Source organism: Phocoena phocoena, chromosome 19 (genome assembly GCF_963924675.1).
Source record: "Phocoena phocoena chromosome 19, mPhoPho1.1, whole genome shotgun sequence".
Lineage (NCBI taxonomy): Eukaryota > Metazoa > Chordata > Mammalia > Artiodactyla > Phocoenidae > Phocoena > Phocoena phocoena.
The window spans coordinates 32,810,423-32,824,283 of record NC_089237.1 but is presented as its reverse complement, the minus strand read 5'-3'; the positions used below and the strand labels follow the sequence as shown (position 1 = coordinate 32,824,283).

The following is a 13,861-nucleotide window of genomic DNA, read 5'->3' as shown; positions in this document are numbered from 1 at the left end:
ACTAGACACCATTTATCACATAACCCTCTTTTATCCTACTTAAATTACCTGGATAGCATATAGCTGTCACCACCTCCAATGCCTAAGGCCAAATATAAGACCCACGAGAGCAGGTTCCTCATCTGCTTTTTTACTATTGTTTCACTAAGACCAAGAGGAGGTGCTCAATAATGGTGCTGCATGAACAGCTGTTTTTCATATGCTGTGTAATCTCAACCTGAGAATCAATAGGTTGTTTCTATCTGTTCTGTTTTTATAGCAGACTGGACTGTATGAGTATAAGGTCTTTGGCTTTCTGGAGGATTGCTCACCGGATCTACTTGCAGATGTCTTTATGGACTTAGACTATAGAAAACAGTGGGACCAATATGTTAAAGGTGAGTGACACAATTTAACAAAACCAGTTAGAAAGTAGAATCTAATGTTATTTATTCTAGCCAGCAGTAAGCAAAAGGTTTAATTTTTACTATGTTTCATTTTTAATTTTGGCATATATGTCTTAAAGTTCTAGGTTAAAATGTGACTTTGCTAATCTTAGGATTTGCTCCTTGCATACTATTAGAGTCACTCTCCAGTTTGCTCTGAGGGCTGCTTTGTTCTTATTATAAGTTCGTTGTCATCTCATAAACCTAGGTGGTCATGGAAAGCTTCTTGGAGGAGGTGGTACCCAAGCTTTGTTTTAGAGGTTGAATCAGAGTTTTATAAATGGCAAGAATACCTATATGTGAAGAGGTGAGAGGGTGAGGGGGTGAGTGGTTAAAGGGCATTTGAGGTCTAGGAATAGCATGAGTAAAGTGAGGAAGGCATGAAACAACATGAAATATTAAAAAATTGTGAGCAGTTGGGTGCTATTGAGTTGCTGGGGTAGCAGAATCTGGAACTAGGGTGGGAGGAGGGTCCAGAGCCCCAAGGGCCTAGGCTGGCCACCTGGCTACACTTCTTAGATTTTCACTAGAATTGAGGGAGAGTTATGAGAAGCATTAGATAGGGGCTCTTCCTACCACTTAGAGTGGGGAGTGGCCTCTGCCATCCCAGTGACAGCAGCATAGATACGCAGCAGCTAGCCCAGGGACACAGAAACCCTGACATACCCTTGCTGTGGGCAGGAATCTTAGTCGCAAGTAACCAAGCACTAACAAATGCCAGTGTAAGAAAAGGAGAAAGCGTTTTTTTTGTTGTTGTTGTTGTTCATGGAATTTAAAAGTGCATAGTTGTCTGGCTTCCAGGTCAGCTACATCCAATACTTTATATCTCCAGCTTGACTGTGTTTTCTTCTGTGTTGATCTCATTCTCAGGCAGATTCTTATGTCATGGCAAAGTTGCCACCAGAGGTTGCAGGCTTACATTCTAACCATGTACGTAACCCCAGAGGAATAGGAACTTTCCTACTGATGCAGCCAGAGTCCCAGGGTAGGCTCTCATAGCCTCAATATGGATCATATACTTACTTCCTTGGGACATTTATCATGGTTTTGGGTCACTTAGTGCTATCAAATAGCCTTCCTATCTAGGGGGGAATTGTGATGCCACTTATTCAAGGGAGCAGCCACAAGTTCTCTGTCCATCCCTCTAGGAGACATTGTTCAGTCGTGTGCTGTAGACATTGGAAGAGCGTCTGATGTGTGGTACTTGGCATCAGCATTCCACACTATGGAGTACAGTCCAGAGACAGCAGTAGTTTGGCTTCTCTGGAGCCATCCTGAGGTTCTAACCTAACTCTGGTCCTCCTAGATCTTCTGTAAACTGCATGAGAGCCTTTAATAAAACACTTTTTGGCCTAAACTTGCTAGAGTGGCAAGCCAAGACTCTGTCCACACATGCCTTCCCCAACTAATCACCTTGGCCGTGTCTGGCTCAATATCCCACCCCTATAATTAACGCCGAGTCAGTTCTGCTTAAACTGAGTAGTGAAGGAGAAAAAGGAGAATGAGATGCTGGTCCAAGAAGAGGAGCGCCAAAGCTGAGCAGGCAAAGCAACAGATGTCTACTCCTTCCCTTCCTTTCAAGGGCATCTTCAGCCTCCTGTACCAGTGGGCTGGCAAGCTCTTTACCCCATGGTCTGCTTCTAATAGATTTCATTTTTTCAAAAGGTAAATTAATTAACACATTGCCACAGTTAGTATCTCCTCAAGGGACTCTCTTGGTTCCTTCAGCAGCCTTGGTGTAGCGCCTTCTCTAAATGCTTAGTTAGAAGCTTCCTGCACAGCTTGCGGACAGAGGCTGCACACTTCATAGCATTCCTTTGCTATCTCCCTACAAGAGCTGATGCTATATGCGCTATATGCATGGTGGATATTAAGGAGATTTGGTCCCTGTAGCTGTGGTATAAAGCAACATAGGAGAGAGGAAAGAAAGTTAGGATTAGCACAGTTAAGCAGCTTTCTAGCTGTTTAGAAAGGACACTGCCCTCTCTGGAAACTTTGTTTCCCAATTGAACACACTAGACTAGGTCGCTCAGTCCCAGGACACCTGTAATATGTCAAGAAATCTAAAGGGTTGGGGGGCGGGGGGCATAAGGACACAACAGTAAAACATTTGCTACTCTAGTGACATCGGGTGGTTTCCCTGATTTTTTTTTTTTTTTTTGCAGTACGCGGGCCTCTCACTGTGGCAGCCTCTCCCGTTGCGGAGCACAGGCTCTGGACGCGCAGGCTCAGCGGCCATGGCTCACGGGCCTAGCCGCTCTGTGGTATGTGGGATCTTCCCAGACCGGGGCACAAACCCGTGTCCCCTGCATCGGCAGGCAGACTCTCAACCACTGCACCACCAGGGAAGCCCGGTTTCCCTGATTTTTAAACCTGAAAATTTATTTTTTAATGCCTAATTTTATTTCACTGAATTTTTTTGAGAGTGTTGTTTGTGCTATATAATGAACAATTTTTGCTGGGTTCTTTTATTTTTACTCTGTTTTTATATCTACTAGACTCTGCCCCTGGGCAGCAGACTTTCAGTGGTAGTAAACCTGACTTTTTCTAGAATTCTGTGCCTTATGAGTGAGTGGTTTAGCATCCCTACAGGATCATCATATCAAAGCTTCTTGCTTTTTTTTTATTTCTTCTGAATTTTTGAATTTTATTTTATTTATTTTTTTATACAGCAGGTCCTTACTACCTATCCATTTTATATATATTAGTGTATACATGTCAATCCCAATCTCCAATTCATCACAGCACCACCCCCCCACCACCACTTTCCCCTCTTGGTGCCCACACATTTGTTCTCTCCATCTGTGTCTCTATTTCTGCCCTGCAAACCAGTTCATCTGTACTATTTTTCTAGGTTCCACATATATGCATTAACATACGATATTTATTTTTCTCTTTCTGACTTACTTCACTCTGTATGACAGTCTCTAGATCCATCCACATCTCTACAGATGACCCAATTTTGTTCCTTTTTATGGCTGAGTAATATTCCATTGTATATATATATATATATATACCACATCTTCTCTATCCATTTGCCTGTCAGTGGGCATTTAGGTTGCTTCCATGACCTGGCTATTGTAAATAGTGCTGCAGTGAACATTGGGGTGCATGTGTCTTTTTGAATTATGGTTTTCTCTGGGTATATGCCCAGTAGTGGGATTGCTGGGTCATATGGTAATTCTATTTTTAGTTTTAAAAGGAACCTCCATACTGTTCTCCATAGTGGCTGTATCAATTTACAATCCCACCAATAGTGCAAGGGGGTTCCCTTTTCTCCACACCCTCTCCAGCACTTGTTGTTTGTAGATTTTCTGATGATGCCAATTCAAACTGGTGTGAGGTGATATCTCATTGTAGTTTTGATTTGCATTTCTCTAATAATTAGTGATGTTGAGCAGTTTTTCATGTGCTTCTTGGCCATCTGTATGTCTTCTTTGGAGAAATGTCTATTTAGGTCTTCTGCCCATTTTTTGATTGGGTTGTTTGTTTTTCTAATATTTAGCTGCATGAGCTGTTTATATATTTTGGAGATTAATCCTGTGTCCGTTGATTCATTTGCAAATATTTTCTCCCCTTCAGAGGGTTGTCTTTTCGTCTTGTTTGTAGTTTCCTTTGCTGTGCAAAAGCTTTTAAGTTTCATTAGGACCCATTTGTTTATTTTTGCTTTTATTCCCATTACTCTAGGAGGCGGATCAAAAAAGATCTTGCTGTGATTTATATCAAAGAGTGTTCTTCCTCTGTTTTCCGCTAAGAGTTTTATAGCATCTGGTCTTACATTTATGTCTCTAATCCATTTTGAGTTTATTTTTGTGTATGGTGTTAGGGAGTGTTCTGATTTCATTCTTTTACATGTAGCTGTCCAGTTTTCCCAGCACCACTTATTGAAGAGACTGTCTTTTCTCCATTATATATCCTTGCCTCCTTTGTCATAGATTAGGTGACTCTTGGTGCATGGGTTTATTTCTGGGCTTTCTATACTGTTCCATTGATCTGTATTTCTGTTTTTGTGCCAGTACCATACTGTCTTGATGACTACCTTTGTAGTGTAGCCTGAAGTCAGGGAGTCTGATTCCTCCACCTCCGTTTTTTTCCCTCAAGACTGCTTTGGCTATTCGGGGTCTTTTGTGTCTCCATACAAATTTTAAGACTTTTTGTTCTAGTTCTGTAAAAAAATGCCATTGGTAATTTGATAGGGATTGCACTGAATCTGTAGATTGCTTTGGGTAGTATAGTTATTTTCACAATATTCATTCTTCCTATCCAAGAACATGGTATATCTCTCCATCTGTTTGTGTCATCTTTAATTTCTTTCATCAGTGTCTTGTAGTTTTCTGCATACAGGTCTCTTGTCTCCCTAGGTAGGTTATTTCTAGGTATTTTATTCTTTTTGTTGCAGTGATAAATGGGAGTATTTCCTTAATTTCTCTTTCAGATTTTTCATCATTAGTGGATAGGAATGCAAGAGACTTCTGTGCATTAATTTTGTATCCTGCAACTTTACCAAATTCATTGATTAGCTCTTGTAGTTTTCTGGTGGCATCTTTAGGATTCTCTACATATCGTATCACGTCATCTGCAAACAGTGACAATTTTACTTCTTTTCTGATTTGGATTCATTTTATTTCTTTTTCTTCTCTGATTGCTATGGCTAGGACTTCCAAAACCATCTTGAATCATAGTGATGAGAGTGGACATCCTTGTCTTGTTCCTGATCTTAGATGAAATGCTTTCAGTTTTTCACCATTGAGAATGATGTTTGCTGTGGGTTTTGTCGTATAAGGCGTTTATTATGTTGAGCTAGGTTTGCTCTTTGCCCACTTTCTGGAGAGTTTTGATCATAAATGGGCATTGAAGTTTGTCAAAAACTTTTTCTGCATCTATTGAGATGATCATATGGTTTTCATTCTTCAGTTTGTTAATATGGTGTATAACATTGATTGATTTGTGTATATTGAAGAATCCTTGCATCCCTGGGATAAATCCCACTTGACCATGGTGTGTGATCCTTTGAATGTGTTGTTGGATTCTGTTTGCTAGAATTTTGTTGAGGATTTTTGCATCTACGTTCATCAGTGATATTGGTGTGTAATTTTCTTTTTTTGCAGTATCTTGCTCTGGTTTTGGTATCAGGGTGATGGTGGCCTCCTAGAATGAGTGTGGGAGCGTTCCTCCCTCTGTTATATTTTGTAAGAGTTTGAGAAGGATAGGTGTTATCTCTTTTCTAAATATTTTATAGAATTTGCCTGTGAAGTCATCTGGTCCTGGACTTTTGTTTGTTGCAAGATTTTTAATCACAGTTTCAATTTCATTACTTGTGATTGGTCTGTTCATATTTTCTATTTCTTCCTGGTTCAGTCTTGGAAGGTTATAACTTTCTAAGAATTTGTCCATTTCTTCCAGGTTGTCCATTTTATTGGCATAAAGTTGCTTGTAGTAGTCTTTTAGGATGCTTTGTATTTCTGCAGTGTCTGTTGTAACTTCTTTTTCATTTCCAATTTTATTGATTTGAGTCCTCTCCCTCTTTTTCTTGATGAGTCTGGCTAATGGTTTATCAATTTTGTTTATCTTCTCAAAGAACCAGCTTTTAGTTTTATTGATCCTTACTATTGTTTTCTTTGTTTCTATTTCATTTATTTCTGCTCTGATCTTTATGATTTCTTTCCTTCTGCTAACTTATGGTTTTGTTTGTTCTTCTTTCTCAAGTTCCTTTAGGTATAAGGTTAGATTGTTTATTTGAGATTTTTCTTATTTCATGTGGTTGGCGTGTATTGCTAAAAGCTTCCTTCTTAGAACTGCTTTTGCTGCTTCCCATAGGTTTTGGATCATCGTTTTGTTGTTGTAATTTGTTTCCAGATATTTTTTGCTTTCCGCTTTGATTTCCTCAGTGATCTCTTGGTTATTTAGTAGCGTATTGTTTAACCTCCATGTGTTTGTGTTTTTTTATGTTTTTTTCCCTGTAATTGGTTTCTAATCTTATAGCGTTGTGGTCTGAAAAGATGCTTGATATGATTTCAGTTTCTTACATTTACTGGGCTTGATTTGTGACCCAAGATGTGATCTATCCTGGAAAATGTTCCGTGTGCACTTGAGAAGAAAGTGTAATCTTCTGTTTTTGTATGGAATGTTCTATGAATATCAATTAAATCTATCTGGTCTATTGTGTCATTTAAAGCTTGTGTTTTTTCCTTATTAATTTTCTGTTTGGATGATCTGTCCATTGGTTTAAGTGAGGTGTTAAAGTCCCCCACTATTATTGTGTTACTGTCGATTTCCTCTTTTATAGCTGTTAGCAGTTGCCTTATGTATTGAGGTGCTCCTATGTTGGGTGCATATATATTTATAATTGTTATATCTTCTTTTGGGTTGATCCCTTGATCATTATGTAGTGTCCTTCCTGGTCACTTGTAGCAATCTTTATTTTAAAGTCTATTTTATCTGATATGAGTATTGCTACTCCAGCTTTCTTTTGATTTCCATTTGCATGGAATATCTTTTTCCATCCCCTCACTTTCAGTCTGTATGTGTCCCAAGGTCTGAAGTGGGTCTCTTATAGACAGCATATATATAGGTCTTGTTTTTTTATCCATTCAGCAAGCCTGTGTCTTCTGATTGGAGCATTTAATCCATTCATGTTTAAGGTAATTGTCAATATGTGTGTTCCTCTTACCATTTTCTTAATTGTTATTGGTTTGTTTTTGTAGGTCCTTTTCTTCTCTTGTGTTTCCCTCTTAGAGAAGTTCCTTTAGCATTTGTTGTAGAGCTTGTTTGGTGGTGCTGAATTCTCTTAGCTTTCACTTGTTTGTAAAGCTTTTGATTTCTCCATCAAATGTAAATGAGATCCTTGCTGGGTAGAGTAATCTTGGTTGTAGGTTCCTCCTTTTCAACACTTTAAATATATCATGCCACTCCCTTCTGGCTTGTAGAGTTTCTGCTGAGAAATCAGCTGTTAACCTTATGGATGTTCCCTTGTATGTTATTTGTCATTTTTCCCTTGGTGCTTTCAATAATTTTTCTTTGTCTTTAATTTTTGTCAATTTGATTACTATGTGTCTCGATGTGTTTTTCCTTGGGCTTATCCTGCCTAGGACTCTCTGTGCTTCCTGGACTTTGGTGGCTATTTCCTTTCCCAGGTTAGGGGAGTTTTTGACTGTAATCTCTTCATATATTTTCTTGGGTCCTTTCTCTGTCTCTTCTCCTTCTGGGACTGCTATAATGTAATGTTGTTGTGTTTAATGTTGTCCCAGAGGTCTCTTAGACTGTCTTCATTTCTTTTGATTCTTTTTTCTTTATTCTGTTCTGTGGCAGTGAATTCCACCATTCTGTCTTCCTGGTCACTTATCCGTTCTTCTGCCTCAGTTATTCTGCTATTGACTCCTTCTAGAGTATTTTTCATTTCAGTTATTGTATTGTTCATCTCTGTTTGTTTGTTCTTTAATTCTTCTAGGTCTTTGTTAAACATTTCTTGCATCTTCTCGATCTTTGCCTCCATTCTTTTCCGAGGTCCTGGATCATCTTCACTATCATTATTCTGAATTCTTTTTCTGGAAGATTTCCTATCTCCACTTCATTTAGTTGTTTTTCTGGGGTTTTATCTTGTTCCTTCATCTGGTACATAGTCCTCTGCCTTTTCACCTTGTCTATCTTTCTGTGAATGTGGTTTTTGTTCCACAGGCTGCAGGATTGTAGTTCATCTTGTTTCTTCTGTCTGACTTCTGGTGGATGAGGCTATCTAAGAGGCTTGTGCACGTTTCCTGATGGAAGGCAAAGCTTCTTGTTAATAGACACCAAAGAGGCTTCTAGATGCAATAACTTCTTCTTTTTCTTTTTTGTTTTAGAACTTTATGAAAAAGAATGCAATGGAGAAGCAGTGGTGTACTGGGAAGTCAAGTACCCTTTTCCCATGTCTAACAGAGATGTATCCTTTCCAAAAGCACACCAATACTCAGCTTTTGAAGTGTTTCTGTGCCCCATGGCCATCATCCAATGGTGTTATGTCCAGCAGGTGTGGACAGTATTGTCTTTGACTCTTGCAGAGACATCTGCTACAGCTGTTGCTTCCTTTGTGGCTTTCAGATTTCCAGGCCTGACCACATGGAGCATCTGTAATTGTGGTCACGGGAGGGCAGCTCAAACTCTCCTGAAAAGTTTTCTAGGAAATCCTTGTGCCAGAGAATTGGGGACCTGAAAACAACTTTTCATAAAGAGTATTCAGTACACTCTCTCAATCTATAGGAGAGGAAGTAGGGACCCAGAGAGGCAATGTGACAGAGGCTCACAGGTGGTTAGCAGCACACTGGGGGCTGGGACTCAGGCCCCACATTTCCAGTTCCCTCCACCTCCCTTCCTCCGCAAATAATGGATCTGGACACTGTGTGTATGTTTCTTCCCCTCAGTTTCCTTGATTACGATATGAAGCATTTGAATGGATGTGAGGAGTCTTAGCTGACACTCCAAGGCTCTATGAGGCCCCCTTAAGGCCAGCATGGGGGTTTTGATGGACATTTGCTGGGTGGGCAGATGGGGTAGAATATAGGCGGGGACAGGTGAGATTTCCACTCCACTGTTCTCTTCAATCATAGCAGCTGAATGTTTTACACACTGAATTTTCATAAATAATCCTTTTAACAAAGGGTCCATGGAATTAAAAAGAAAACTTGGAAACCACTGAACTGGATGATGGCTGGAATCTTTTCTAGGTCTAACGTTCTGTAAGTCTGTATATTCCTAAATGTTCTTTAGAAAGAGAGGGGGCATGGGGGTGGTTTGTGGGTATTGTTTCTGTGTGTTTTGTGTGTATGTGTCGGCCCTGGCCCAGCTAGATTACAGATTCCATAGGGATTATTTCTGGCACAATTCCCACAGACTGCTAAATACAGGTGGTAGGTATTTCAAGAAATTGTGGTTACTTAATCCCTTAGATTTTATGTTGTTTTCTCTCCTCCTGCCAACAACTGTGCAGGGTAGGAGCCATCATCCGCATCAGTCAGGGAAGGAAACTGAGGCAAAGGGAAGTTCAGAACCCTGCTCAGTTTCTCATCAGTTTCTCACCACTAGTGGGCGACAGAGGCAGGCCCAGGTCCAGCTGTTACCCGAGAAGGTGATCTGGACCAGGGCAATACCACTTTCTGACCTCATGTGGATACTGCTGGGGGCTGTTCTCAGGAGTGGACACTTGGTGCTCCTTGAAGTTTGGTTTCATTGTCTTTCTAGTGCCACACAGTCCCGTAATGAGTTTCTCAGTCCTTGTATATACACATATGTCTCTCCAACAAGGGCTATTCAATTTTTAGATTAGAGAACAGTGTAATGGAAAAGAACATTAGTTTTGGAGGGAAAGATCCCAGGTTAAGTGTGCGCTCATTTCCTGGTTTGGTCTGTGACCTTGGATAATGCCCTTCACTTCTCTGGGCCTCAGTAAACTATTGGCTCTCCACTCATAGACTGTGTGCCATGCTGGACCTTCCAACCCTTCAAAGAACTCTGTTAAATGGCAGTCAATATATCAAGTTAATTTTTCCTCAGTGGAGTGTCAGGTGATGTCCATCACATGAGCTAAGCAAGGTGTGGGACCATGTTTGCTGTGAGGAAAAAATAAAAGACTTCGGAGAGAGGAAATCCAGAGCTAAAGCAACTTCATTCCTTCCCTAAAACATTCAAGAGCTTTACTCATCAGTGCATAGAGAGTGGGGGCAATAGACCATCCTGCAGGTGCCTGGGGGAGGGGCAGCCCACCGTGGGTGCTGTAGAGCCTCCGAGCTGGCCTGGGGCTGTGGTCGCGGCTGTTGCAGTAAGTGTAACTGTGTTGTACTTACAGTGATTGTTTGGATTATTTTAGGCTTTAATTCCTTCTCCTGTGAAACCTAAAATTCTACTATTGGAAAGTCTAATGAACACATTAAAGAGCTGAGCCCTCTGTAGCTATGAAAATCTCACCAGGTTTTGGAGCCTAATCGTGGTTCAAATTCAGGTTCCATCACTTCAGCTGGGCTATGGGATCTTCAGCAAGTTTCTTTACTTCTCTGAGCCTCAATTTGGTCATTTGTAAGATGGGGATACTTATGCTGAACTCACAGGGACTTTCTCAGGATCAAAATTGATGCTAACTCTAAAGCACACGATGCACGTACATGGTAAGACTCAATAAGTGGTGACTCTTGTTGTTTCTTAAAATCAAATCATCTTCCCTATAATAGTGCCACAGACATAGTGGTTATTCTATAAGTGTTTATTGAGTTGAAATGGCTTCGTGATTCTTGGTGAACCAGAATCAACAAGGGCATCTGCCTACTAAATATTCAGGTATTCATGTGTCTTCCTATTATCTCCAGGTGTAAGTAACCCTTCCTGACCATCCTCTGTGCATAGAGGTCAGTGATTAGGGCTTAGGGAGAGGACAAAGAGCAATGGCTCCATTGTTTACTGAGGGCTGCTTCTGCTCTAGTCTCTCTCTAGAGCCCACACCAAGTCTGCCTGCAGGGCAGTGGTACCCTCTTTTCTTTCAGAGGGAAACCAATCTCAGAAAAGTTGAGTAACCAAACCAGGATCACATAGCTGATACGTGACCAGTCCTCTGAAATCTCATTGCCATCTTAGAGAAACGAGGAGTGGGTTCCCCACATAACTAAAAGCAGCAGGGAACCATTCACAGGTGGGTAATACATGCTCTCAAATAAGAACACCAGTTGGGAGGAGCTATGGTTTTGCAGGGCAGGTAGGCAGATAGGGCAGGAAGTGAAGTAACAGTGCAAGGGAGCAAATACCAAGTGGAGGAACAGAATTATCTCCCTCTGCTTCTGGCTTGTGGGCTTTCCTTCTGCTCATCTGAGGTGCTGGCCTTGATGTTGTGCCTTGACTGGTGGTGTGGTACGTCTATGTGCGGCAGCGGCGAGAGCTGGACCATGAAGGACAGAAGATCCACGTGATCCTGGCCCAGAGCACCTCCATGCCACAGTTTCCAGAGAAGTCGGGCGTGATTCGGGTGAAGCAGTACAAGCAGAGCCTGGCGATCCAGAGCGATGGCAAGAGGGGGAGCAAAGGTAAAAAGAGGGCACGTGTTGGCGCACCAGCCAGGGCCACCGATGTAAGGCCACACTGGCTGCAAGGCACATAAAATGCAGGATGCTTATTCCCTGAGGTCAGAGACTTAGGCATGGGTGCAAAAGAAACAAGGGAGACTCAATTCACCACAGAAGCTTGGCTACAACGCAGCGTGGATGTTTAAATCTGATCAATTCATTCTTTATTGACTCTTGCATCGTCCAGATGAAATCAGAACATCCAAGGGAATCAAAATGTTTAGAAACTCAGTTCAGGCTGGTCCTGTCCATGCACATGCTGGCCAAGGCGGGGCACGAGGGCTGGTGGGACCATCTCTGAGGAGGCAGCTCCTGCTCGGCAAAAACCCAGGGACTCAGGACCTGCCTGCCTTGAGTTCCAGCCTCTGGAGAGAGGCTGGGAGGGGTCCATGCGGCCACCTGCTGGACTGGAATCAGTGTGGCCTTGAGGCTGTGGCAAAATCTGAACTTAGTTGTGACGTGTGTTAGATCTGCCACCTTGGGCATGTCACCCCACTCTTCTGAGTCTCCATTTTATCATTTATAAACTGGGGTTCAATTTTATCAGCTCCTGAGGACTGAGATGATTAGTGAGAGAAATAATAAAATGAGAGACTATATCCAAGTCTAGCACTTGCCAGGAGTTTAATAAATATCAGCAGAATGTGCTTTGGCTGTTTTCAGAATGTTTACATGTAAGTCTCCCGTAAGGCAAGGCAGAGGGCCGAGTCCACTTGAATTCCGTGTTACCTCCCTCCTTACTTTCTGGACCTGGATATGAATGTGGAATGTTTGCAGGGTTTGTTATTGTATCTTTCTAACATGTTTCTTCCTTTTGAATTGTCTTTTCTTTCCCTCCCTAGTTTTCATGTATTACTTCGATAACCCAGGTGGCCAAATTCCGTCCTGGCTCATTAACTGGGCTGCCAAGGTGAGATCCCAGGAGGCAGGAGGGGAAGTGTGTGTGACAAATGTTGGGGCTGTCAGGCTGAAGAGATGTGCTGTCTCAGGCCTCATGAAGCTCTTTTATGAGACAGCTCTGTTGAGTGACTATGATTAGGACTGGGGTTACCAATACCCAGCACAGAGGCTGGGACAAAAGTCAAATAATCTTTACCTGAAATGTCAGTCCTCCCTGCTTTGCTCTGAGACCCCGCACCAGGATCACAATAGATCGCAATAGGGACAGTGGTGCTTGTGGATCCTCTCTCTGCTTATGGAGGAGTTAGACAGGCCAACCTGGCCCAGGAGACACCAGCCATGTCCAAGCCTGGGGAAGCCTTCAGGTTTTTTTATGGTTATTTTGTTTTTCTGTAAGGAGAGGGAACCACAGTGGTACCCAGATCACTAGAAATTGCCTAGGACCTGGAATCATGCTGACCATTCAGTCTGCTTTATAAGGCCCTACTTACTGGCTGGAAGGCTCACCAGTTCCCTGGGAGAGTGAAAAAGCACATAGGTTTTGAGTCAAACATGATATTTTGAATCCTGGCCTTGTTTTTGACCGTGTAATCTAGGGAAGCCATCAATTTCTTCCCTCTTAAAAATAGAGATGGATATCCCCACCCTGTAGAGAAGGAGTAAATAGAACTATGTTTGGAGAAAGTCTTGAACAATGTTCAACACTAACTAAAGAATGGCATATCCTGCCTCTCGCCCCCAATCCTTACCATTTTCTAATTCTGTAAAGCAAGTCCTTTCTCTAACTTCTTTGGAAGAATCCCACAGCCTAACCCAATCTCATTTTTGGGTTTTATTTTTCTTTTGAAAAAATGGTGTCTTAGAAATATCTTAGCTTCTTATCAGCAAAAGTTAAAATATACAACAAGGTCTTATAACAGTGGCCCCTGCGGTTCAGCCTTACCTGTGCCCTGCATCTTACCTTTTGTCATCATCGGTTGGAACGCTCTGTGGAAATCTGCTCGTGGGCCCTATTGTCATATTTATTACTCCCAAAGCCATCTTCCTTTACCTTTGCCACATCCTGAAGAATTAGGAATAATCCCTGTGAGGACATAGAAGTGACAGTCTCCTTTCCTTTGCAGAAAGGAGTTCCTAACTTCTTGAAAGACATGACGAAAGCCTGTCAGAACTATCACAAGAAAACCTAAGGGAGGGAATTGGGAGCCTTGTGTCCATGGAATGATGTCTCCGGAAGTGCCACAGCCACCAGCGCTCAGCCTGCCTGTCACGTTTTTGTCCTCAGAGGCCTGCACGCTCTCCAGCAGGTTGTCCCCAAGTGTGTTTGCCTGACACCCGGCTTCCTTTCCCACTCTTCCTTCCCCAGGAACTGCTGCCTTCTTCCACTGTTGAATGTGGGTCAGATTAGGGAAACTTTTGCTTGTTTATTTTTAAAAAGAGGAGTCCTCAGTAAGGAAC

At 42.0% G+C, this 13,861-nt stretch overlaps 1 protein-coding gene across 1 annotated transcript; it reads left to right on the top strand.

Annotated features, from left to right (window-relative positions):
• Positions 1-265: 265 nt before the first annotated feature.
• LOC136138369 (phosphatidylcholine transfer protein) lies at positions 266-13,593 on the top strand. Its single transcript, XM_065897018.1, has 5 exons — positions 266-377; positions 8,264-8,343; positions 11,293-11,464; positions 12,346-12,413; positions 13,528-13,593. The coding sequence occupies exons 1-5, from the start codon at positions 335-337 to the stop codon at positions 13,591-13,593; spliced, it is 429 nt and encodes a 142-aa protein (XP_065753090.1). The 5' UTR covers positions 266-334.
• The last annotated feature ends 268 nt before the right edge of the window (positions 13,594-13,861 follow it).

Bases quoted from the DNA above. Each gene is read 5' to 3' on its own strand.
- LOC136138369 (XM_065897018.1), top strand. From the start codon at position 335: ATGGACTTAGACTATAGAAAACAGTGGGACCAATATGTTAAAG. The intron at 378-8,263 runs GTGAGTGACACA...TTTTTGTTTTAG, and splicing joins GTGGGACCAATATGTTAAAG to AACTTTATGAAAAAGAATGC. The intron at 12,414-13,527 runs GTGAGATCCCAG...TTTCCTTTGCAG, and splicing joins TCATTAACTGGGCTGCCAAG to AAAGGAGTTCCTAACTTCTT.